The following is a 26794-nucleotide window of genomic DNA, read 5'->3' as shown; positions in this document are numbered from 1 at the left end:
AAAAAGGTAAAAAAAGGCTGGTAAACATTTTCTCTAATGGACACATTCATTTGGTTAAAGGATGCAAAGGTAACATGTACTCATTTGTTATGATTGTTTGTAGTTTGTAAAGATGGTTGCTGCAGAAAAATCAAATCAAGTTTAAACCTCAAAATTAAGCTGCTCTTCATTTACATTCAAGGGCAGGTAGAATGTCTCTTAAAAAAAGAAGGCAGAACTGCCCAGTTTCCAATAATTGTTTTCATTGCAATGGACTCAAAATCGGGATCCATCCTAGCCAATGGAGTTCATGGAATGAAAAGGGGATCTTTCATAACTGTTGCTACACATTAAATGTGACCCAAGAGAATGTTTGTACCTGTCAACAAACTTCACTCAACCCCTCACTTCCACAGACCAGCAACTATAACTTATTTCAATTGTGCAAACTACTCTCACTTAGTCAACAGCAACCATACATCCCTTATTTTCCTGCCAAGCCAATAAGTCCACCAGCAACTTCTGAAGGGAAAGGCATCAACAGCAGTGAGATAGGCTAATAGAAGAAAAGGCCGACATTTGTATTCAAATCAGGGATGATATATCAAGAAGTGGGGAACACATTGTAAAGAGCAGATCATGATAAGTAGACTAAGGATAGGGCATAGCAATTTAAACAGTCCTATATCATGCACATAAACAACCAACAGGAAGTAGGATAGGATAGGATAGTACTTTATTGATCCCCAGAGGGGAAATTCGGGCGTTACAGCAGCACAGACAAGAAAGCTCAAATACACATGAAACACATCTTCATAATAGACTGATGAACAGGTTACTAACAGAGGACAGAACACTATCAGAAGTATTTTAGAAATGGGAAACTGTGGAGAGGAGATTTCCATTAAAGTGACTGGGTCAGACTTCAGTATAAATGGGAGATGAGGGAGACTTCACACCACAGAGGGCGGTAATGCACCGAAACGGATGCCGGCTGCTGTAAATGTTGAAAGAAGAAGAGGAAGAGGACCAGCCCTGCTAGCCAGTTGCATATGAATATATGGCCGTGATTTTGTGGATTCATTTAACGCAGTCCAAGTATTAAATCAGATAAAAATCTGAAACATCGATTAAAAGAAGATGCAGGATGACGCTCGCTACCTCAAACGGTGAGACGTGATGAAGATATCATGTTTGTTCACCTGCTTTCATGTTTTGAGTGGAATGGTCACGCAAGCTTGCTAGCCTGAATGAATCTTACAAGTCAGTACAATGAAGGAGGTATCTATACTCCTGTCAGCTGGTACTACAGGGCTTCAATAAGCACCTGGGTAAACCTAGACTGACAGTCCATCAAGTTAGTTCAATCATTTAGTGAAACTTAGGGATGAAATCTGTAATAGTCTAATATTCAGAAGCTTTTGTGACCCACAATGGCTCAATCAATCAATCATCTACACACAAGACATAGGCCTATTTGTTTTACACATTTTACAATGCCATTCTCAGTGTGATGAAGTCCTTAACTTTAATTAATATTGTTGTTTATAATTGTAGTCTACTGGGAAACTACATATGTTGCGTGGTGTTTATCCAATATGTGAATTCAGCAACCAAACCATAAAAATCACTGAAAACGGATTCAGTTTGTTTGGGCTGAAAACATTTTTTCCATCAGTGAATGAATCGTAATTTATCTAAATCAATCTAATCAATCAGACTGTCTATGAAGGTATGGATTCCCTCTATCTATTTATCTATCTATCTTTATTCATCACCAATTCATAACAAATGTTACATCAAGATACTTTACAAAAGAGCAGGTAAAAGACTTTTTATTAGTGACAAATTATAATGTGAAGATGCAACATGAATCCATCATGAGCACTAAAAACATTTATCGAAGTTACAGTGGAGAGGAAAAACCTGGATCAGAACCAGACTCATGATGAACAGACAGAAACCTGGATCAGAACCAGACTCATGATGAACAGACAGAAACCTGGATCAGAACCAGACTCATGTAGAACAGACAGAACCCTGGATCAGAACCAGACTCATGATGAACACACAGAAATCTGGAGCAGAAGCAGACTCATGATGAACAGACAGAAACCTGGATCAGAACCAGACTCATGATGAACACACAGAAACCTGGATCAGAAGCAGACTCATGTAGAACAGACAGAAACCTGGATCAGAAGCCGACTCATGATGAAAAGACAGAAACCTGGATCAGAACCAGACTCATGATGAACAGACAGAAACCTGGATCAGAACCAGACTCATGATGAACAGACATCTGATCAAACTGTGTTGGACAGAGGGAGATGCAGGAAGAAAAATTGAAACAAAGTCACAACAACAAATATGACAGATTGTAGCTACAGGTGGTAAACATATGTGTGTAGTGTGAGCAGGACTGATCAGTGGAATATTAACATTAGAACCTGTACTGATGGTGAATCAGGGAGGACTGATTATGTTGATCGATGAAGGGCTGGGATATGAAGGTTAAAGGCTTTCTATGTGATTTTTTTGATCCAGTAGAATTCGCCCTTGAGCACCAGCATGAAACCAAAACAACTCGCAGTGCATTGTTGTGTTAGCATGCTAATGCTAGCGATCTTTATTATGCTTGTATCTTCACACTGCATGTAAATTTACCTGAAATGAGCGTGATCTAGAAACACAGTTAAGCAGTGAGTACAGTATGTTATTCTTCTTTTCTCTAGTCCCTCATTTAAACAACTTTTAGACAGGAGGGGAGGAGTTAGCCGACCGTCCTAACGATGTAAACAAAGTGAAGATAGGACTCTGAAAACTCTGAAAACATCACAGACAGTGGGACTCGGGTGTTACACCCATTGTAGACAGTCATGACTCACAGAGTTATTTTCAGAGGATATACTTGATTTATATCTTATTAAAGTGTGAAAAATCACATATTAACCCTTTAAAGGGTTCTGATGAACTGCCTGTGAAGTCAGCTTTCTCATTTGAACTTATTAATGTCCTTTTATCTTGAGTTGGTTTAATTCGTCTCATTATTCAATCTCTCGAGGAATGATATGTCAAAGTCAAAGTCAACTTTATTGTCAATTTAAAATATGCCAGACATACAGTGGAATCAAAATTGCGTTTGTCTCCGTCCCGCGGTGCAATACAACCAAAATAAGGTAAAATAAGATAAGGTAAAATAGATAAAATAAAATGAGGTAAATTAAGATAAATAATATTTACAGTAATAAATGTTAAATTGTGCAAAAGGTACAAAATGGTAAATAAAATGAAATAAAATTTAAAGAAAAAGTAAACTTGTGCAATGTGCAGTAAACTGAGTGTACTTTTGAATAGTTAGCTTCAGAGTTATTAGTCCAGAGTTCTTGGTGGCAAACGGGAGGGGGTTTCAACGTCCAGTGTTCGTGGGGGCAGAGGGGAGGGAAGGAAGGAAGAGAGGGGAGAGAGTTAAGCTTCCTGACAGCTTGGTGGAAGAAGCTGTTTCCCAGTCTGGTGGAGCCGGACCGCAGGCGGTACCGTCTCCCTGATGGCAGGAGGCTGAAGAGGCTGTGTGAGGGGTGGGTGGGGTCACGCACAATGCTGGTTGCTTTGCGGGTGAGGCGGGTACTGTAGAGGTCCAGAAGAGAGGGGAGTGGGACACTGATAATCTGTAATATGTCAGCCAGCCGTCTGCATGTCGCTCGTCTGGGCTTGTCATCTTGTATAAAACTATTGTCTATGAACAAATCGATCAATGATTCAAAGTGTTTTCACTGTCATGACAAGTAGGCTCTAATGCTGTTCATCATATTGAATTAATAAACAGTTAAAGCCACTATCAGATCTTTATCAAATCTTTGATGTGAAATGTTTGAAAGGCTTGATTAAAGATCCTGTGAATGTCATGAACTAAACTCTACAGAAACATTCTAGAATTCATTGATATTAAACTTTTAACCATTTGACAGAAATATTGTTCATGTGTCCAAGTCGAGTTTACTGAATGGAACAAAACAGAAAAAAGGCTTCAGATATTGTATTTTAAACTTCCTTTTCTTCTGACCAACAGAAAGGTGACTGTGGGCAGTTTGGATGTTCATCCCACAGAGAAAGCCCTCGTGGTCCACTATGAGGTGGAAGCATCTATACTGGGAGAAGGTGGAGGTCATGTGGTGGGTGAACGGAAGGAAGGTCAAAAAATGTGAGTGTTCTCTTTCTAACTTTGCCACTTATTGCACAATATGTCTGAATGTACTGTATAATTTTTAGTTCAGTGTATAGTTTACTTAATACTTACTAGTTAATGTGTAAATACATTGTACCTTTATTTTTGTTTTATTCCTATCTGTTCTTATTTTATTTGCACTTGTATGCACGCTCTTCTTCTTGTCTTTCTACTGCTACAACACTTGAATTTCCCCTGAACGATCTCATCTCATCTTATCTTAACGTTCACTCTGTGTCTTGATGTGGAATTGAACTGGTTTCCGTGGTTACAGTTCAGTTTTCTTTTGTTTTATCTTCTTCTCTTCCAATCGACTATTGTTTTCAGTGGCTTTTCTCTACCTCTTTATCCATCTCAAATCCTCATTTTGTATTTGACATGTTGTTTTCAGACAGGTCCTAAACGTGTGACCATGTGACATCACATGTGTGACCATGTGACATCACAATTTAAAATCAGTTGGTACCTTAAATCCATAGATGAGTCCAAAAACAGTGTTGGTTTTGGTCTCATTTTAACCTTATCAGATGAATTCTTCAGCTGTATTTCTGATTTGGCAGTTGGTGCAGTTGAGAAGGCAGATCAGAGGGCAGCACCCACCTGGGGGATGGGTTACTGCCCTTTGTGATGTCATAAAGGGAAAATCTCCCTGGGAAAAAAAAAGTCTCATCAATTGGGGGGTTTGTAGACAGAATAGGGACACATATTAGGGTTATATATTAGTGCATCATATGTGACCCTTTATCTGTGTCCTCTCTCTCTCTCTCTCTCCAGTATCCGTGTGAAGAGCCTTTCTCCCAGTACAGATGTGGGAGCTTTGGCAAAGAAAGTGGTGGAGGAGTGTAAACTCATCCCTTCTTCCCGTATGCCTCAGGTGGAGCAGCTCCTATACTACTTGCAGAACAGGAAATCCTCCCCAGTTGAGGGCAAAAGTAATTCAGTTCATTAATTTGCTATCCAGTTAGAAAAACAATTCATAATACGTTTGAAGTAAATGTGCCACTGTAAGGTATTCAATGTTTGTTTTGTATTTCTGTGCCACTAGGGGAGACGAAAGAGAAACAAACTGTGAAACCCAGAGAGCTTACACCATTTGAAGGAGTGGAGGTAACAAGCTAAATGTTTGTGCACTGTGCTCATTTCTCGGTTCACTGGGGAACTGATTTCTTGTTCGTTTTTGTGTTTCCTATTTTATCTCCTGGAAATGTAAAAAATTTTGACAATGAATAAATGGGGTGGCGGCGGCTCATTGGAGTCGGTCGTCTCTCAACCAGAAGGTCGGGGGTTCGATCCCCAGGTCCTCCAGCCGCATGTCTGATGTGTCCTTGGGCAAGACACTTAACCCCCAGTTGCTCCCACTGCTACATCAGCGGTGTATGAATTTGTTTGAATGGATGAGTTAATTCTGATGGACTCTTTGCACAGCAGCCTCTACCATCAGTGTGTGAATGTGTATGAATGGATGAGTTAATACTGATGGACTCTTTGCACAGCAACCTCTACCATCAGTGTGTGAATGTGTAGGTGTGACCTGCGGAGTAAAAGTGCTTTGAGTAGTCAGAAGACAAGAAAAGTGTTGTTGAAGCTCAAGTCCATTTACCATTTAGTATTTAAATCCCTGAGCGACTGTGAAGTGCATGTTTATTCATGTTGTTGCTTTGGAGTAATTTCTGTTCCAACAGAATTCACTATGTTTTGTCCTGTGATTTCCAGTGTGACAAATTCTGAAGCCTTTTTTCATGCAAAACTGGATGTCTTATAATTTGTTGTAACATTGAAACCTTCAACTGTTGCATGTTTTGTTTGACTTATGAAGTGTATTAATGTAGTAATTAACGTTTGTGAATGTGTCTGTTGATTTTTTTCTATGTAGTTAAATGAGGAGGCCAGTATAACCAGAGTTGATGAGTATGTTGAACTTCTCTACGAGGGCATCCCTGAGAAGATCCGAGGATCAGCTCTCATACTGCAGCTCGCCCGGAACCCTGATAACCTGGAGGAGCTGCTTCACAACGGTATAGTGTCTACCTGCTAATACTAACCCCCTTTTCAATTCCCAATGAAATGGACTGTTACACATCTCCATTAATGTCACAGAGGCATAATGGTGTCGTGAAGTCTTTTCCCCCACTGGGCCGGCTTCACAGAGGGGGTTAAAAAATGGCGTCACTGTAAAGATCAGAGCTAGCCGGGTGAACAGGTGCTGTGTGTATGTAGTGGGTGTGTACCTTCTCACATGTGTGATGAATCAGGCGTTCACCTTCACTTTGGCTCCAAAACACTGTTTATGCACTAACACACAAACCTTCAAATGCAGACTGGCCCCATATTACATGTAAATTAAATGGTTTATGTAGCTAGCGAAGCATAACAACCTTTGCAATAATATCAAATTCAAAAACACTCTTTGACACACCACATGGGTAAATAGCATTTTAACATGAAAAACGATCAGGACAGCTCTCCAAAATTGTATTTTAATTTCCACATGAACGTTTTGAGCAGACACTCTTCTTCAACACTCACAGGTGGGACTAATTTATACTTATCCAAAATAGGTGCTAGTCCATACCAGGGGCCTCATTTATCAACAGTGCGTGAGCATGGATCTGTGCGTAAGAACATTCCCACGCAAAGAGTGGGATTTATCAACTTGTACTTTTACTTATAAATGTGTGTAAATATGAGCACAGCTCTGAGCATGCTTAGGCACAGAATCTAGAGGTAGAACATTGAAACTACAAATAAAAAGCACCACGAGTGTCACAGCACGCATCAATCGCAACGTAGACACATGTTCCAAGTTTTCTTTAATTAAAAACCCCAAATTAGTGATTTTGTCTGGTTTGAAACAGACGTGTTGACTTAATTCATTAATAAAGGATATCAAAAAAATAGGTCTCTTGAATGGTCTCAAAACCATAAAAAGGCCGCTGTGAAAGGCGTTTGAAATGTTACATCATGGCATGTTTTGCATTATTAGATGATTTTGGAAACCGTGCGCTCTGCAGTAAGTGCGTCTTTAAGAGCGCACTGATCTGTTTGGTCCAAACTGTCCTCTTGTGAGAGTGTCACGCGATTCATTGTGTAATTATGAACACTCTGACATTATCATCACAATATGTTTAAATCACATGTTCACTTGTGCAGCAGCCTCTTTACATGCTGAGTGTTACATCAGCATAAAGAACCTTAATCAGTGATTGGATGCACCTGTGTCTGATTCAAAAATATTCTTCATGTTCAAAGAGCGTTTTCTCCTCAATTTGGGAAACTCTTCATCCTGTTTAAGTCCTCCTCAATCCTACTAACAGTTTCTAATAACTTTAATGTTTACCAGGATCCAGTCTTAACCCTAAGGGGAAATTGATAGAAAATGTCACTACTGTAAGAATTTTCGAAAAATGTTGTCCCGGGGAGGAACTTTTGATACTTAGGGATTTATGAAGTTGACTCCTTTGGCTCCTTTATGCCATAGTGATTGACTACATTCTTTTTAAGAAAAGCTACAGCTATCTGAAATATGAATCAAAAACAGCAACAAGCTTTTGTTTGAAAGCCATTATATTTATATTATAAGAGTTTGAAGTTTCTGTTACGAGCTACTAGGTGGTGCTAACAACAATCCTCTTCTGAAGTCAATGCAGCAAACAAACACGTGTTCTCCTTTATTCACAAGCCACTGCCTCCTTACTCCTTTAATACTGTCCAAACCCCTTACTCCTTTAATACTGTCCAAACCGTGCTTATTCTTACCCCTGGTTGTGCCTGCACAGGTCATGTCACTTTAAATGAAAGGTGTTTTTCTGTGTGTAGAGGCAGCTCTAGGTGCTCTGGCCAGAGTATTGAGGGAGGACTGGAAACAGAGTGTAGAACTGGCAACCATTATCATTTACATCTTCTTCTGCTTCTCAAGGTAACACAGACACACACACACACACACACACACACACACACACACACACAGTTCTGTTCTACATCATCTTGTAACTCTTCTCTTCTTCTTTCTGATAGTTTCAGTCAGTTTCATGGCGTGGTGAGTCATTATAAAATAGGTGCTTTGTGTATGAGCGTGGTGGAACACGAGCTGAAGAGACACGATGTTTGGCGCGAGGAGTTACGCAAGAAAAACCAGGCTTATATCCTTTTTATCAACTCCTGTTTCCCTCTACTGTTAAGGCTGTAAGTTGTTTTTCTGCCCCCTCCTGTGAAGTTTATCTGACTTTTATCTCTATTAGGGTTTATTAGGTGTTCCTTAACACTTAATGTGTACATGAGTCTGCACCAGAAAATGGTTCCCTGAGAAGAGACCAGGACAAAGCTCTGAGGAAATACCAAGGCCTTCTCGCTAAACAGGAGCAGCTGCTCAGAGGTAGGCTGGCCCTCTCACAGAATCATGTTCTTGTCGTACTCTGCAGCATGACCTAAGGTGTTTTTTTCTCTAGGTGATGTAAATGCAGTTTTGATGCATCATGCCATACATTTTACTCATAAACACATCTGCTGGCCCCGCCGTGTCCTTTTGAACGTTTTTTGCAAAAAAATTAACAAATACATTTATGGAAACCGCAGTTTGTGTCAGTGATTGACAACCAACAATTTTTGATGAGCCATAAAAAGGACCAACGGGAATTGCCTGGTGGATTTCCTGTACACTGCATATATCCAGTTGTATTTGTTTTGTTTTGTTTTTCAGGGAAAGCTTGTCTATCAACAATCAACCCTGTTTCAAAACAAGTTAGGACGCAGTATGAAATGTACACAAAAACAGGATCTGATGATTTGCAAAAGATGAATACTCATTCAATTGAAAAAAAGGCAAAAGACACCAAATAAAATGTTGAAACTGGGAAATGTAATTGTTTTTGGAAAATTACACAACCATTTTTTTAATTTGAGTCCTGCATCAAAAAAGTTTAAAAATGTTGTCTTCAAAAGAGTTCTGTTGCATCACCTCTATTTTTAAACACTTTGTAAGCATTTGGGAACTGAAGAGACCATTTCTTTGATGTACGGAGGAGCAGGGCTGTGTAGTTCTCTTCAAGATGTGATGTTCAGGGTCTCTTTTGTTCTTCTGTACTATTTTTGTGCAGAGTGTGATTTAGCATTGTCCTGCTGAAATAAGCAAAGCTTTCCCTGCAAAGAGGTCATCTACTTTAGGTGTTCCAAAATAAGGGTGCCAGAGTACGGTGGCTGGTAGCGGTCAAATGATCAGCAACTGATGAAACGACATGCATTTAGAAAAACGCACAGCATGTATAGAAACACTGCACATTCAAAAGTAAATGCAAACTACCACAACAAATGCAAAGACACAAACGCGCTGCAAATAGGCAAAACAACTGCAGAAGCATCAAACGCGCTGCAAGTACAGAAACGAAACTTAAGTCAAAACACACACAACCAGAAAACAACTGCAAACTAGTGATGTGTAGTTCGTGAATGATTCGTTCAAAACGAATGAATCATCTGGGTGAACGAACTGAACTGAATCACTTACTGAAAAGAGTCGTTCATTTCTCAACTTCAGTTGCGCTCTCCTCTCTCCCGTCTCGTGTCTCTCTCCAGATCGTAAGAGTGGCTCAAAGCCCGCCCTCCCTCTCCTTTCATGTCAGTGATACGTACTGACTGAACCAACAGGACGGAGTCGGTCAAGAGCTCTGTGTCGCTAAAGCCCGCCCCTACTTCTCCCTCTCATTTCTCCAAAATTGAGGAAGTAGAAAATATATTATTTAACATTTAGGTGTTGCGAAAATGTATGTGCTTTTTATAGCTCCTATCAGTTTACAAACGGCTTTTATATCAAACTTAATTTCACTCAGCTGACTGTTTTAACATCCACTAACGATCGTGTTTCAGTCAGTACAGTGTGTGTGTGACTGAGGCTGGTGACTCGCAGTCTCGCTCGTTCACGCTCAGTCAGTGTTTCGTTCACTGAACGAACTGAGAGGAAGAGAGTGACTCGGAGGCGGAGCTTGAACGAGAGAGCTCCGACATGAATCACTGAACGAACTGAGAGGAAGAGCGGAGCTCCCGTTCAGTTTGTGAACTGAGAGGAAGAGAGTGACTCGGAGGCGGAGCTCTCGTTCAGTGAACGAACTGAATGAGAGCTCCGACATGAATCACTGAACAAACTGAGAGGAAGAGCGGAGCTCTCGTTCAGTGAACGAACTGAACAAGAGCTCCGCTTCCGAGTCACTCTCTTCCTCTTCTTGTACTGAACGTTCTGAACAGAACGGTCGGGGAAAATATATGTGATTGTTTTAGCAGCTTTCAGTTTGCAAACTGTAGCTTAATCCAACTAAATTCTCAGCTCATTGGTTTATTATTCACCAGCGGCTGTTCTCAGTACGATCGCGAGCAGAACTAAACGTTCAGCATGTTTCAGCTTATTAAATTCTGATTCACAGACAGAGCTGCAGAGAAGTTCTGAACAATTCGGTGAACGAATCTTTTGAACATATCACTTTACTGAACTGATTCTACTGATTCAGTACACTGAAAAGAACTGCTTTTCCCATCACTACTGCAAACACAGAAACGCTGCAAGTTAATCCTTAAACGGAAGTGCTCCAGGCCTGTATGGGCGGTGTGGATCTGTTTATTTCGGTTTATTTACGTGAGAGAGTAAGAGAGACAGCTAGGATCAGAAAGTTATGTTTAGATAGGGAAGTTGTATCGTTGAAAGACACAGGATAACTAGTAGAGGAACAAACCCCCAATAAAGGCTTTAGTTTTCAAGATACCTGTACCCGAGGTAGAACAAAGCACAACCATATTTTTTCATAACTTGAACATGTCTAGTTTATGAAACGGATGGTTGTATAAAAATATTTTACTGCAAAATAACTTTTTTGGGATGTTTTATGCATCTTACCAAAAAATGAAAATAGGTCAAATTAGGGCTTCTCCAAAAGGGACAGCTCTAGCCTTATCACATGTATCTCTGGGAATCAGAATCAGAATTTCACCAAATTTGGACAGGATGTTCACAGATAGTTATTAGTTACAAGTTAGTTTGTACCAATACCATTTTCATTTTTTGAATTTTTAATACTTAAATACACATGTAGTTTAGGCGGAAATTGAAAATTTTAACAAAAATTCAAAAGGTATGTATATCAGAGTCTGTCATTTTTTAAGTAAGTACACCAAACATTAAAATATGTCATTTGTATCTTCTTTAGACTGTTACCTCAACTTAAAAGCAAGGTATTTTACTTTTCACTTGGCCCTATGCTGTCACCAGCCGCTAACAGGAAACTAGTGCAGCCAGGATTTCAGGGCAACCTGTACAATGCGGCCCTATGGATGTGTATGTGGGAGGAGGTGGCCACAAACAATAGATTAAGACTTAACAAGACACAATATATATATATATATATATATATATATATATAATTAAACATTTTATAGTTATTCCTAATACATTTTGTCTCATATTTTCTATCTTACATATGATTTATATGTTGACACTCAGAGTCAACCCGCTGCTTTCAACAATATTGTCACCTATGACATTGTTTCTATTTCATTCTAAAAAATTAAAGCATTGTCTTGCCATCAGTTTTGAAATATTAATGAACTAAAAAACAGTATTGATATATATAACCTTGAGTTCTTAAAAATTACATATACTCCATATAGTGTATTTGTATATCGGCTATACAGCCTGTTGTAGTTTTTTTTAATATATATTTCAATCATATAAAGATGGTGTGTAGTCACCATATCTCCAGCTTTTAAGAAGAACCCTAGTTACTCAAGAGGATACACTAGATGAAGGGATAGTTTTTATAATACCCTAAGTATGATAAAGTGTTTAAAAAATAAAAAAAAAAGCTACAATAGCTATTTTTGTTGAATGATTTATCAGGCAGCCAATGGAGCTGGGACAAAACAATTTTTATGATGGCTTAAATGTGTGTGAGGTGAATTAGGATAACAATCATGCAAACATGTTTATAAGAAACTTGTACACTTATTTTACCTCATTATATATAATGACATTTGATTTCAAATGCTAATTACAAAGGATGATTTCCACTTTTAGACAAAATGACTGTGAACCTGAGAGCTTAACACCGTACAACTAAAAACCTTTGTGTCACACTAAGCATCCCCTGGAGACAAAGTTTGACCTCTGATCTTGTCCTGTGCTTGTGTAAGTTGTGTTTACTGATGAAAAATCTTCGTCTGCCAATTTTGAACCGTCAAATGTATCCCTAACTCTGAATGTTGGCTGTAGAAAATGACACCAACCCGCTGAAAGCAGTAACGAATAAGAATAACTCCACAGAAGAAAATATATTCTATCTTAAGGTTTTGTTTGCTTTTGTAAACCATTTAACGATATCAGTATAAGTTTAAGTGAGCTCCATAACCAACCAAAACAATCCTCCCAGGAGCTTTAAGAAACCAATTGCTGCTCAAAATAACCATCAACAAAGTCAACCAAATATTACAGAATACAATTATATTGTGTCTTGTTGTTAAGTCTTAATCTATTGTTTGTGGCCACCTCCTCCCACATACACATCCATAGAGCCCCATTGTACAGGTTGCCCTGAAATCCTGGCTGCACTAGTTTCCTGTTAGGGGCTGGTGACAGCATAGGGTCAAGTGTAGTCAAATAACTTGCTTTTAAGTTGAGATAACAGTCTAAAGAAGATACAAATGACATATTTTAATGTTTGGTGTACTTACTTAAAAAATGACAGACTTTGATGTACATACCTTTTGATTTTTTGTTTATATTTTCAATTTCCGCCTAAACTACATGTGTATTTAAGTATTAAAAATTCAAAAAATGAAAATGGTATTGGTACAAACTAACTTGTAATTAATAACTATCTGTGAACATCCTGTCCAAATTTGGTGAAATTCTGATTCTGATTCCCAGAGATACATGTGATAAGGCTAGAGCTGTCCCTTTTGGAGAAGCCCTAATTTGAACTATTTTCGTTTTGAAAGATGCATAAAACATCCAAAAAAAGTATAGAAAAAAATATTTTTATACAACCATCCGTTTCATAAACTAGACATGTTCAAGTTATGAAAAAATATGATTGTGCCCCCCAATGTCCCTGGAGATGGTTTAGACTGAGCCAGCAGCCACAGACACACAAAGCATAGAACAGCGTAAAACCCAAGACATTATGACTTATAAGACATACAATAAGTAGTTCAATTTCAAATGAAGACATAAAGTTAAGTGAGATGAAAATGCCTTTCTTACAATAAATGACTATATAAAATAATGTCTTGGGTCCAATAGGTTAATATACAATTTTAACTTATGTCAAATTTGTAGTAGTTTTTTTGAAGGCATCTCGCAACCCCCTCTATGTGTCTATATACGCCCCTGGGTCCCAACCCCACTTTGGTTATTCCCTGATCTATTTGGCAACACACGTTTCTCCAAACCTCTTTAGCTCAGAGGATGCAACGTGGGCTTGTATGAATTACTTGTATATATAGAGTTTAAGTGTTTCATGAACAAAAGTAATTACTAATTATGGGAGTTTAAAGTTGTTTAATTTTTAACCAAATAGAAATATCATGATGCTTATTTTCTCTCTCTTTCTCTCTTTCTTGCTCATGTCCTTCTTGCACCTTCACCTTCTCCCAGTGTCTCTTTACCTCCTGTTGAACCTGGCTGAGGACACGAGGACAGAACTGAAGATGAGGAACAAAAACATTGTTGGTCTATTGGTTAAAGTCCTTGAACGGGAGGATGAAGAGCTGCTCGTCCTGGTTGTTTCATTCCTTAAAAAACTGTCCATCTTTCTGGAGAACAAGAATGACATGGTGACTTGAAGAGATGCGCTTAATGATTCATGCTGTTGGAAAAGATTAACATTGAGAGGGAGGGGGAGGATGAAGAATCTATTTCTTTATTTAAATATTATTTATAATTGAACATTTAATTAGTATCTTGATCTAGAGTTTCATCATCTCTAGTCATCAATCTTTTCTGTGTTTATTCGGTAATACTTTGCTCGCAACCTGGCAGAAACCAGAGAAAATGGCCGACCAATCACTGCTGAGGGGCATATGAAGAAACTAGATTAGAGGGAGGTCTGTTGAGCCTGATGACAGAGTTTTTAGTGTATTAGTGTCTTTTGACCTGCCTAGATCCCCATGGTAACTAACTCTGTTTCTGCTTTAGTTTAGTTGTGAAGTGCTGTCTTTTCATTGGTCAATACCAAGGATTTTAATCTGTGGGCAGTACAGATCCACAGCTGAGGTAGTATAAAGACATGTGAGATTTGAAAAGCCACAGAATGCAGCGGCACTGACAGTAAGACAAAACACCCCCCACACCTGCAGTCTCCCTCCTCACATTTTTATCTGTTTACTTCAGGTAATTTCGACACTTCAAATTACATCATCCCCCCCAGTATAGAACAATGATTGCACAGTAAGGAAACTGGATCACATTTCTTTAGCTGGGTCAAAATATCAGACCAAGAAGAGAGTTGTTCTGGTTCTTCACCTGCCTCGTATGTTTTTGGTGTTTAAATATTTTTTGGCAATTTCCCTTTTGAAATCTAAAAACTATCAATCTGTGTTTGTGCTTCACAGGCTGAGGTAAATACTGTGGAGCGATTGGCTCATCTGGTTCCCTGTGACCATGAAGACCTGTTAAACCTGACTCTGCGTCTGCTGCTCAACCTCTCTTTTGATTCTGGACTCCGAGCGAAGATGGTGGAAGTTGGACTCTTACCTAAACTGACTGCTCTGTTAGGTAACAGTATACACTAAAGTATAATCATCCAGTAAAATCATCCATATGTACCGTGTACATATCCTTCACTGTCAATAACTTTGGTTTTATTGACAGTGCTGTTGCCATGATGAATAACTACTTCTGTGGATCTTCAATCTTTTTACAACATTTCCGTCAAGATTGAAATGTCTTAACATTTTGTGCAAACCACAATGGACCCCACAAAATGACACCTAGGATTTTTGTGATCTCCCAACGTTTTTTTTAGGAGATTGACATACCTCTATATTTATGTGAAATGAGAAGCCGTAATTTAAGGCCTCTCACTTTGGTGAACCGGCAAATGTATATTTGGTACCCTAATCAGGCGAACATTTCAGTTATTCCAATGATGGTGAATTTACAGAACATAGTGTCAGATGCTCAAAATCAGCACGTTAGAGTAGTCGTGAGTATGGTTGCAAATCTGAAAAAAAACTCTCAAAATAACATTCAACACAATATTTTCAAAGTTTCACTTGTAAGAAATTAGGCAATACAACAAGACAATACTTTTTATTTCTAAAGCACTTTTCAGACTTCAAATGCAGCCTTCAAGTGCGTCACTCAATGGTAAATGGACTTGAGCTTGTATATTTCTTTTCTAATCTTATGACTGTAAGTGTTTTTACAACGCAGGTCACACCTACACATTCACACACTGATGGTAGAGGCTGCTGAGTAAAGAGTCCATCAGTATTAACTCATCCATTCAAACAAATTCACACTGATGGTAGAGGCTGCTGTGTAAAGAGTCCATCAGTATTAACTCATCCATTCATACACATTCACACACTGATGGTAGAGGCTGCTGTGTAAAGAGTCCATCAGTATTAACTCATCCATTCACACACTGATGGTAGAGGCTGCTGTGTAAAGAGTCCATCAGTATTAACTCATCCATTCATACACATTCACACACTGATGGTAGAGGCTGCTGTGTAAAGAGTCCATCAGTATTAACTCATGCATTCAAACACATTCACACACTGATGGTAGAGGCTGCTGAGTAAAGAGTCCATCAGTATTAACTCATCCATTCATACACATTCACACACTGATGGTAGAGGCTGCTGAGTAAAGAGTCCATCAGTATTAACTCATCCATTCATACACATTCACACACTGATGGTAGAGGCTGCTGTGTAAAGTGTCCATGAGTATTAACTGATCTGACTCTAACACTGAGCTACAGCTTTCACATTGTCGTCCTAAAAGAACAAACAGACTGGAAATAGTATCAGAAATTGAAGGCAATAAATCAAGGTGCACCAGGTGCAGGTGGACCTGGCAGTTGGAAGGAACAGGTCTTGACACTAACTGGTGACACCCACTGAGCATGTGATTAATTTGGGGACTAAATACAAACCTTTTCATCTTACTTAGCAGCTTAGTAGGGGATCAGTAGGGATGCAACAATACAGTCAGCCCACGGTTCAATACATACCTTGGTTTTTTGGTCATGGTTCATGGTTCGGTTCGGTTCTGAGGGGCTGGGCTGTTAAAATGTTTCTAGTGTTAAGGATTTTAGGCAAATTTTACAGAACATCAAGGGTTTTAGAAAGAGAGCTACTTTTTTTCATTTTTAAACTATTTATTTTACTTTGAAGCAAAACAAATTCAGGTGCTCTCCTTTCAGCCTATTGCAAAGGTCAGATTTGATTTGAACATGAAGTAAACTACAATTAGCTCAATGACTGTAAACAAAAAAGTGCATTGGTGGCATACTGTCATATTTCTCTTTTAGTTATGATTATCGCTCCTCTCTTATTCTTGTAGTGTTCAGTATTCTGAATATTTTGAGTATTAACAGCAGCTCAAACGATTTAAGAACACTTCAAAAGACATCAAACCTCACACTGACTGTTCAGACGTGGTTTATGACCAGTTTAGAGTTTTTAATAAGAGCAGTGAGGGTGATGCGCAGACGCATAGACAGAGGAGCACTCAGTTGATGTTGAAAGACATCAGTTAGTTAACAGACAGCAGTCTGCCATTTAGTTCATATACTTCACTGGTTAACATGTAAACTGTAGAGCAGATTATCAATTTCACTTTTTGTTTCTTGTCCGTCCACTTATATGCGTAATGGCATGTTCCCCGACTCTTGCTCATCAGTATAGCTCTCTCTCCTTCTTACGTTCGCGGACCCACAGTTATCTTTTAATGCATGTTTTTGACATAATGAGGGAGAAAGGCTTTCGGAAAAAGGGCGTTTGCGGCCGTTAATATACCTGGACGATTGGGAAACACTGCGAAGTACATGTTTTCCAAGCGCACATGCTCGCCCCACGTGTCAGAAACTGGTCTGTAGTGAGACGCTACTTGAGCAATGACTGCAGCCTGTATGATCAATAGACTGTCACTGTACCGGCCCTGGCGGCCCTTCAGGCAGCTCGGCTGACGGGGAATGGTCCCGGTTCTCCCGATTAGCCACTCCGGGTCTGGCTGCTCCTCACTGCTCGCCATGTGTGTCACCAAACTAGCGCGTGGTGATTGGCTATTAACTCACTTCACGGACGGGGTTTCCTCATCCCTGCACGCTGACTCACAGGCACACTCAGGCACACTCAGGCACACTCAGGCACACTCAGGCACACTCAGGCACACTCAGGCACACTCAGGCACACTCAGGCACACTCAGGCACACTCAGGCACACTCAGGCACACTCAGGCACACTCAGGCACACTCAGGCACACACAGGCACACACAGGCAGAGCCAATTTAGAGAGAAATACAATGTGTGGAAACCAGTTAAAACCGCAATTCACAAGTCAGTATTGAACCGTGGATGCCGTACCAAACGGTTCAATATTTTATTGAGAATTGTTGCATGCCTACTGTTCAGTTAGTCAAAGAAATGCTGACCGTGCTCTTGAACTATGAACTATGCACTGGGCCCTGTAGCCTGTTTACATTTTTACAAGTATTGATTTTCATGGTTAAAAGATTGTAGTGATTTTTCTACATCTGCAGTGGTGTCCACTGTGTTGAACTAGGTTGATGTATGTTTGTTGGCATGCAGGTGGTGAGAACAACCATCAGGTAGCCTTGCGAATCCTCTATCATATCAGCATCGATGACCGCTTCAAGGGCATGTTTGTTTACACTGAATGCATACAGCAGGTAAATTCAGATCCACTCAGACTCTTTATCTCTTCATAATATTGGCTTTAGTCTCATTCTTATGTCATGGGTAATATTCTGCTTGTTTTTAGCTCATGCGACTGCTGTATGAGCATACTGAGGAAGAAATGGAAACTGAGCTCATCTCCGTCTGCATCAACCTGGCTGCAAACAAGAGGAATGCACAGCTCATGTGTGAAGGTATATTTATATGTGCTGGACTTAATAACAGTGTTAATGTAACTTCCATTTTATTGTCCCTGAGGGGAAATTTGTTCAGCAGCCAAACTTCAGAATGTGTCGTCCTTGTTGGGAACTTCAGCCGTCATCAGTGTACAAACTGTGTAAGATGTTTTTTTAGAAACATGTTGTCGGCAACACATTTTAATTGGGTATTAAATTTACCAAAAACAATGACATTTGTCAGTTATAACATTTGATATTTTGTAATTTTGCCATTTTCAATGAAATATGGGGTTTCATTGTTTTGCAATTCATCACATTCTATTTTCATTTTCATTTTTTACACATCCCAAATTTGTAGGAATGGGGTTGTACACAATTGAGTTATGACTTCTCTTAATTTGATTTTTAGAAGAAGGGATACCTAACCCTACTTGATTGATCCATGATAAGTAGAAAACGGTACTTGTGTTTTGGAAGAGCTTCTGATGTTTCTTTCTGTCCAGGGAATGGGTTGAAGATGCTGATGAAGAAAGCTCTGAAAATGAAAGACTGCCTTCTGATGAAGATGATCAGAAACATCTCACAACATGATGGGCCAACCAAACCACTGTTCATAGTGAGTAATACATACACATTACAAATGAACTATTCCCAATACTAATACCCAACACTAATGATGATAGCTTGGGCTGAATAACAATATGTATATTTTTTTACCTTAGACGGCTAGTTTTAAAGATTTTATTTTTGGCCTTTTTGTGCCTTTAATGGATAGATAGGACAGTGGATAGAGTCAGAAATCAGGGAGAGAGAGAGTGGGGAATGACATGCGGGAAAGAGGCCACAGGTGGGATGTGAACCCGGGCCGCCCGCTTGAGACGACAGCCTCCATAAGATCCTTTAAATAAAGCTCGGGGTTCAATCAGTTAACATTGTGTGCCATCCCTTTTTATATGTTCTGGTCTCTTTTTACAAATCATTTATGGTTTAACTTAATGTACGTCAGGGAGGCTGTAACATGACCGGCGGTGTTAAAGCACATTGAGTAGTCAGAGGATTAGAGAAGCGCTATATAAGCTGAAGTCCATTTACCATCTTATTGAAGGGTTGTGTAAGCCTATGAGGTGGTCCCTTCAGTCTGTTTCCTCCGTCTCTGTCAGGACTATGTTGGTGACCTGGCAGCAGAGATCCGTGCAGAGGAAGAGGAGGAGTGGGTTCTGGAGTGTCTGGGTACTCTGGCCAACCTTACCATTCCTGACCTGGACTGGGAGTTGGTGGTTAAGGAGTACAATCTGGTACCTTTTCTCAAAGACAGACTGAAACCAGGTACTGATACGTTTTAGAGAACCATACTTAAGGGTGTTGTGATATTGACTAAACATGATATCTTGATATTTTCAGGGATTTTGCTGATAACGATAATTGACGATATTTTTTGCAACCCTCCAAAATGTGTTTAGAAAAGTCTTGTATTTTGGATCTTTTTTTTTAGATTTCTTTTTGGGCTTTTTGTGCCTTTAATAGAGAGATAGGACAGTGGATAGAGTCGGAAATCATGGCGAGAGAGTGGGGAATGACATGCGGGAAAGAAGCCACAGGTGGGATGTGAACCCGGGACGCCCGCTTGAGACGACAGCCTCCATACACGGGGCGCGCGCACTGCGCACTGCGCCACCAGCGCCCCTGTATTTGGATCTTAACAGTATATTAGACTTACTTAATGATGTTAATAGAAACAGGTCTTATTCATTAACTTAAAACGTATTCCCAAGTGATAAAACTAGTTAGTTGTCGAGCTGTCTTTAACAGCATCAGTTGCACCAATTACATCTATCAACGTTGATTCTGAGACTGGTGGTGTTTGCATTTTGTCACATTATGCATGTTGTCACTATTGTACTACAACAGAATAGATCACCATCATTTCATTTCATTTGGTCCTGTGAGTTTTTAACTGTTTGTGTTCATTTTTCAGGCTCAGCAGAGGATGACCTCATCCTGGAGGTAGTAATTATGATTGGAACTGTTTCCATGGATGATGCCTGTGCTGCTATGTTGGCTAAATCTGGCATTATTCCTGCACTTATTGAGCTACTTAATGGTAAACACTCAACTGAGCTCTTTTTCAAGATGTTGTGCATAAGATACACAAAAACATTGAATACTACATTTTTTGATTTCTTAGAGATCTTGTGTTTTCCTATCTCTATATGCCCTCCTCTTAAAGGCTTTATATGTGATCTTACACACTTAAATGTAATATAAATCAAGTATATCCTCTGAAAATAACTCTGTGAGTCATGACTGTCAACGACAATGTCATGACAATAAAGTTGACTTTGATTTTGACTTTGACATATCGTTCCTCGAGAGATTGAATAATGAGACGAATTAAACCAACTCAAGATAAAAGGACATTAATAAGTTCAAATGAGAAAGCTGACTTCACAGGCAGTTCATAAGAACCCTGTAAAGGGTTAATATGTGATTTTTCACACTTTAATAAGATATAAATCAAGTATATCCTCTGAAAATAACTCTGTGAGTCATGACTGTCTACAATGGGTGTAACACCCGAGTCCCACTGTCTGTGATGTTTTCAGAGTTTTCAGAGTCCTATCTTCACTTTGTTTACATTGAGGGACTAGAGAAAAGAAGAATAACTTACTGTGCTCACTGCTTAACTGTGTTTCTAGATCAGGCTCATTTCAGGTAAATTTACATGCAGTGTGAAAATACTAGCATTATAAAGATCACTAGCATTAGCATGCTAACACAACAATGCAGCGCAAGTTGTTTTGGTTTCATGTTGGTGCTCAAGGGCGACATCTGCTGGATCAAACAATCACATTTAAAGCCTTTAAAGTTTTCAGGACACAAATACTGAAATAAAAATCCCTCTTTTAGGAATGTCCTGATCCGGGCCACACATCAATATTGCTGCAGATTGAATTGAGAAATGATTAAATTGGGTGCAATATATCATTAAGCCTCTTGTTTTATACACAATTGCTTTTACCCACAAAGCTTGTAAGAAGAGGCACAAAACATTGAAGCCACCATCAACTCTCTTGAAACACAAAAAATCCAACTCGCAGATATGCCTTTGATTCTGAACCTGTTTTTATTGTCATTTGTTTGAGTGTAGCCCAACAGGAGGATGACGAGTTTGTGTGTCAGATTGTCTACGTCTTCTATCAAATGGTGTTTCATCAAGCTACGCGAGATGTCATCATCAAAGACACACGTATCCTTTATAGACTGTGTTCAGGTTCTCTTTGAAGGGATTTCTTAAGACTGTGATATGTTACAACTCCAACATCAAAAGATGTTTTTTCTTTAACCGCCATTGAAGAGGCTCCAGCCTACCTGATCGATCTGATGCATGACAAGAATGCAGAGATCAGAAAAGTGTGTGACAACACCCTGGATATCATCGCTGTAAGTCAAACACACTCATTGGTTAGTAACAAAGGTGACACTTCAATAAGTCATATTACATCTTTTTCTTTATCTTTCAGGAGTACGATGAGGAGTGGGGGAGGAAGATTCAGTCAGAGAAGTTCCGTTTCCATAACAACCAGTGGCTGGAGATGGTCGAGAGCCGGCAAGCGGATGAGTCTGAACCGTATTTCTATGACAACGACAACGACAGGACTGATCTATTTTATAGTGCAGGTACACATACATTACTCCAACAAGTAGACATAATAACAGTAACTGCCACTGATCATTGTACTGGTTTTAATAAAACAGTTTTTTCCTGGATATAATTCAGATAATATCAAAGTAGAGGTCACATGATAACGCAAAACTTCCCTGAACTGTAAATCTTCAACTTGACTTTCATCATAATACTCGAATATGAAAAACACAAGAAGAAACACTAAAGGAGGGGTGGGGGAGGGGATGCACTGACCCAGACCCAGTTTTGTTTTGGTGTAGGGGACTGGTGTCAAAGTGTGAGATCCACTAGACTGAAAGTGGCTGATTATTCTTTCAGTAACTGATAATGTATAGAGTGGTGTGTTATCGCAGAAGGGTGTGAGCAGCTTGCCCCCCCGAAGGGGTGAGTTTAAAACAAAATGTAGATTTGGAAATGATGTGTGTTTACATTTTTATTTTACTCAACTGCACCCCCCTATCCCTTCTTCTTTTAATGTACATTATTATTTATTATTTCAGTCCATCACTGTCTCCCTGTGGAGACTTTACTCTTTCTGTTTTTTTGTTTGTTTGTGTTGATTGTAACCAGTTTGCTTTTTTCCCAAATAAAAGTGGAAAAAGTTCAATTAAAGGAAAATAAGAATAAAATGCACAACTGAAATATATAAAAAAAAAAAAAAAAATGAGTACAGTCAATTGTGTGTGTGTGTGCGTGTGTGCATACGAGCATTCAATCCTCCTTTCCGTCCTTAGATGGAATTACTCCAGGTGATGGTTCGGTCAGCCCAGAGTTCTTCGGGGACCTGCAGCCTCAAAACGGAGACTCACACCTCACAGTGTAAGTCTGACAATCTATTATGATGTGATGTTGTGTGTATATAGAGGTTCTGTCCTGCTATTGTCCACATGTTTGTTTATTTTCCATAAACCATACAAAAAGCCTTCTCAGAGCCAGAACCCCAACCAGACCATTTTAGATACCAGTTAATTATCCAAAGAACCTGCCTTCATAGCCAGGTCCCCCCTTACAACACCAATCAGAAGAGAATATGTGATCTAATGTGCAAAGATAACTGACTGCTCTAAAAACGGGACCAGACTACTCTGAACATCTGACACTGAAGACACACACATGACATGTCACTGTGTCTAAAGAAATATGGCCACACTTTTTTATATTTCAGCTCTATCACACATTTACCCCTCCTCTCCTGCTAGAGGACTTATCCAGGACATTGTTCATCAGGCTGAAAGCAGAGGGGAAGAAACTTATATCACTGTTCTTCCTGTCATTTAACAATCTAAAATGTACAACCTGTGTTAATGTTTCCAGAGATGGAAACGATGTCTTTGACCAGACCAGTTCCTCACCTGGACGACCAGCTACTGCCTACGGATTCAGACCTGATGAACAACCCTTCTATCAGTACTCGTAGGCAAACGTTTAACATTCAATGACCTCCTGTAATCTAAGGTCCATTTTGTATTCTCAATCTGCATGTCCCCTTCCTCATGTTAGTGCTAGAATCCCTTTTTCATTTAAGGCGTCCCATTAGTATAGCTACTAAGAAATCATGAGGACAGACACTCTGCATGTGCACAATGTGAACTTGTAACCAGAAAGAATGCAGCTCCATGCAGTGATAACGTTGTTAAACAGATATGTACATAACGTCTTCAGTCTTCTAATGTTGACTTGCTGACACAGTGGGTCGAGGACATTGAAGAAAGTGAACTGCTAACTGATTTCTTGAGTCTTTTCAACACTATAGTAAATATTTGTTGCTTCTTTACATTTGGTGTAAAAAACATTGAGTCATATGAAGGGATGTAACGATACCTTGGGAGACTGTAACATAGTGATATGGATAAGAGACTGTTCAAACAGTGAGATGCACTGATGGTCTTTTTCAACCTGCACCATGAAGAGATGCTCAAGACACTGAACATGTATAAAATGTTTGCACTACATACTGCCTAGTTTGTAAAAGAGTTGGGACCAAGTGTTGGTGTTTAAAGGATTTGAGCTCATAAATAACATGTTTAAGATAAAATACTGCTCACAATGTGTTAGTAGTTATTGACAGCTGTTATGACCCAACTTTTCAAAGACATTCATGAAAACTAGTCGACACAGAGCTGCCTGAATGTCAATAGCCAGGAACACTAAAAATGATCCATATCCATTTTTTTTTGCGCAGTGGTTAGTGCACACGCCCCATGTATGGAGGCTGTAGTCCTCCAAGCGGGCGGCCCAGGTTCAAATCCGACCTGTGGCTCCTTTCCCGCATGTCATGCCCCTCTCTCGCTCTCTCCCTGATTTCCAACTCTATCCACTGTCCTATCTCTACATTAAAGGCACAAAAATCCTTTTTCATTGAAAAAGCATTTTTGTAAGACATCAGTGTTACTTTTTAGAATGAAAAATGAGCAGTGTGTTTTTAAGTAACTTTACAGCCTCATGGTTCATTAATGAATACAATTTGAGATGTTTTTTTCATTGCCATAGAGTTGTAATAAAACGATCATGTTATTAATGATATATTTATAATTTGACTTCTTTCTAATGTCTTTTTGGATGGATGAAAGGAGTGAGTTGTATCGTTACATCCCTAGCCATCCCTAGATTTTCTAACATCACATTGTTACATGGTTTGAGATCATCTGATGTTATGTCAACATGCTGATGTCTTCAGTCTCTGTCTCTGTAAAATGGGAACATTGTTTTTCATGGTCTTCAGGCTGTGTTTACACTTGTTGGTCAGTACCTGTCTGATTGAAATAGTCTGATATGAGTCTCCAGTGATGAAGCATTGCATGATCAATATTTAAAAAAGGAATCAATAAATATTTTGTCTCTTTAATTCCTTACACTCCTCGTATAAACCTTTGATCCTTTTACCCACAATGGAACATGACTGTCAGAGATTCAGCTGTGATATGTTATTATTAGCACATGTAGCCACAATGAGCTAGCCTGAGGAAGAGATTTACAGCTAATTTCTACTAAGCTCACTTCCTTCTTCCAGATTGTCTAGACTTTGTCCTCTACATACATTTTAAGTGTGGAGAATTTGAAGTGAGACACACACTGTAGCAGGAGAGAGATCAGGTTTGCCGTTAGCTACATCTGGATTCACAAAATGGTTTACTAACTTTTGCACATACCTATTAGTATTTCCCAACACAATTTTTAAACAATGTTTGCTGATCTCGTTAGAGCTGACCACTTTATTCACGCAAGATGATTTGTTTACACTTAAGAGGTGCCTGTTTGTTTCTTTGCAGGCATTTCAGGCGGTGCAACTCCCCTTGTCATAGTTACAGGTCTCCACCACTTCATGCATGTTAAAAACAAAAAGGCACCAACCTTGTTTCCATGCAGCAGTGGTCAATACCTGACCATGCCATCAAGGAGAATAAGGAAAAGGCGTTGCTATTAACTAGCTCTAGTTTTTTTAAAAGGTGACCTCTGTTACATCACTGTTTCCATGGTTACTAACCATGCAAATCAAGGCTCATCCTTCATGAAAAGTTGAGACGGCTGCCTCGCTGAAATGTTGCAGCTTCTACCATCATGGTGTTCACACTGACAGGCCGTGTATCAGTCTCTGTACACTGCCTTTCTTATGGCTGATCAAACATTGAACTTGCTTCATCACATATTTTATTGATATTTAGTTTAATAATTAGGGGAACCTCCTTTTTTTCCAGATTGTCTGTGCTGCAGTAGTGTGTGAGCCTCTCCTGAGTAGTGCTGCTCATGTTAACATGCATGCTGAAATGAAAATCACTAAGTTACACATACTGCTCAGACGGTGTGAATCAGAAGTTACAGCTCAGAATTGGACTGCTTTGTGGCAGTACAAGGTTCATTTAAAAAAAATGTCTGACAAGGTTGGACAGACTCCCAAAACGGCTGGAATATTTTCACTCATCTGTTTATATTCACAGTTTGACACTTTTTCAACATGTGACCAAGTTTGTATGTTTAGTATGTCTTGAGTTCAAATACTATGAATTAAAATAAAAGAAGGCCTAAAGAGTCATGTCTCATCACTTTTAATGTGTCCAAAAACAAATCAATATGAACAAACTCCGCTCGCCAGAGATTTGACCCGTTTTATAACCTGTGGAGGAGACTGGACGACTTTGGGGTACAGGGCTAACTGAGTTAACCTCAACTGGTTCTTGCTAGCTCTGCTAACTTATCTCAGTTCATACATGAGAAAGATTTTTCATCCTGATGAGTAGTATCTGCAGTCATTTTTACTATTCCACTGAAGAGGGACATCCAGGTGCCTTGTCATAGGCACACATAAACATAAACAATGGAAGAGTGCACATACCCATAGTGCCCCATGTAAAACTGAACTCTTGGCAGTCACAGGTTCCTTCACTACAAGCCAAGCGGATACCTCTGGGCTTGAAAAGTGAAGCCAATGCAGAAGTGTGAAAAACTGTGAGTGTTTGCTTGAGGCTGGTTCCAAAAGACCCGGGGCCGTATTCACAACGCCTCCTAAGTACTTATAAGAGTTTCTCCTAGTGACAAAATTCTAAGAAAATTCTTAGAATCAGGACATTTCCTTAGAATTTCCTCTTAAAGTTAGGACTAGATCCTTGTAAAGATGAAAGTAATTCACAAAGTGTCTTAGCCCTTTAGAGAGCTCCTAGATGTAGCACTGTGAGGAGGAGTGAGGAAGACTTTTAACAGGATGAAGAGTTCCTCAATCTGATAACACAGAACAATCTTTTTGACTCATTGTTGGGCCGAACAGACTGAAATGATTTGTGCAGACATTATTCAGTACAAAGTGAGACATGCATGTTGAGTTTCTCT

The 26794-nt window shown here is 39.3% G+C and overlaps 1 protein-coding gene across 1 annotated transcript; it reads left to right on the top strand.

Moving 5' to 3' along the window:
• The first annotated feature begins 987 nt into the window (after positions 1–987).
• LOC109993905 (kinesin-associated protein 3) lies at positions 988–26000 on the top strand. Its single transcript, XM_065954424.1, has 20 exons — positions 988–1148; positions 4049–4180; positions 4979–5136; positions 5250–5311; positions 6078–6219; positions 8021–8120; positions 8219–8345; positions 8480–8576; positions 13836–14014; positions 14792–14954; positions 18002–18102; positions 18195–18303; positions 18792–18904; positions 19449–19614; positions 20264–20389; positions 21437–21535; positions 21644–21729; positions 21810–21966; positions 22708–22792; positions 23288–26000. The coding sequence occupies exons 1-20, from the start codon at positions 1120–1122 to the stop codon at positions 23388–23390; spliced, it is 2334 nt and encodes a 777-aa protein (XP_065810496.1). The 5' UTR covers positions 988–1119; the 3' UTR covers positions 23391–26000.
• Positions 26001–26794: the final 794 nt, after the last annotated feature.

This window comes from Labrus bergylta, chromosome 4, assembly GCF_963930695.1.
Source record: "Labrus bergylta chromosome 4, fLabBer1.1, whole genome shotgun sequence".
NCBI lineage: Eukaryota > Metazoa > Chordata > Actinopteri > Labriformes > Labridae > Labrus > Labrus bergylta.
Note: the sequence above shows the minus strand (reverse complement) of the source record. Positions and strands in the feature narration are given on the sequence as shown.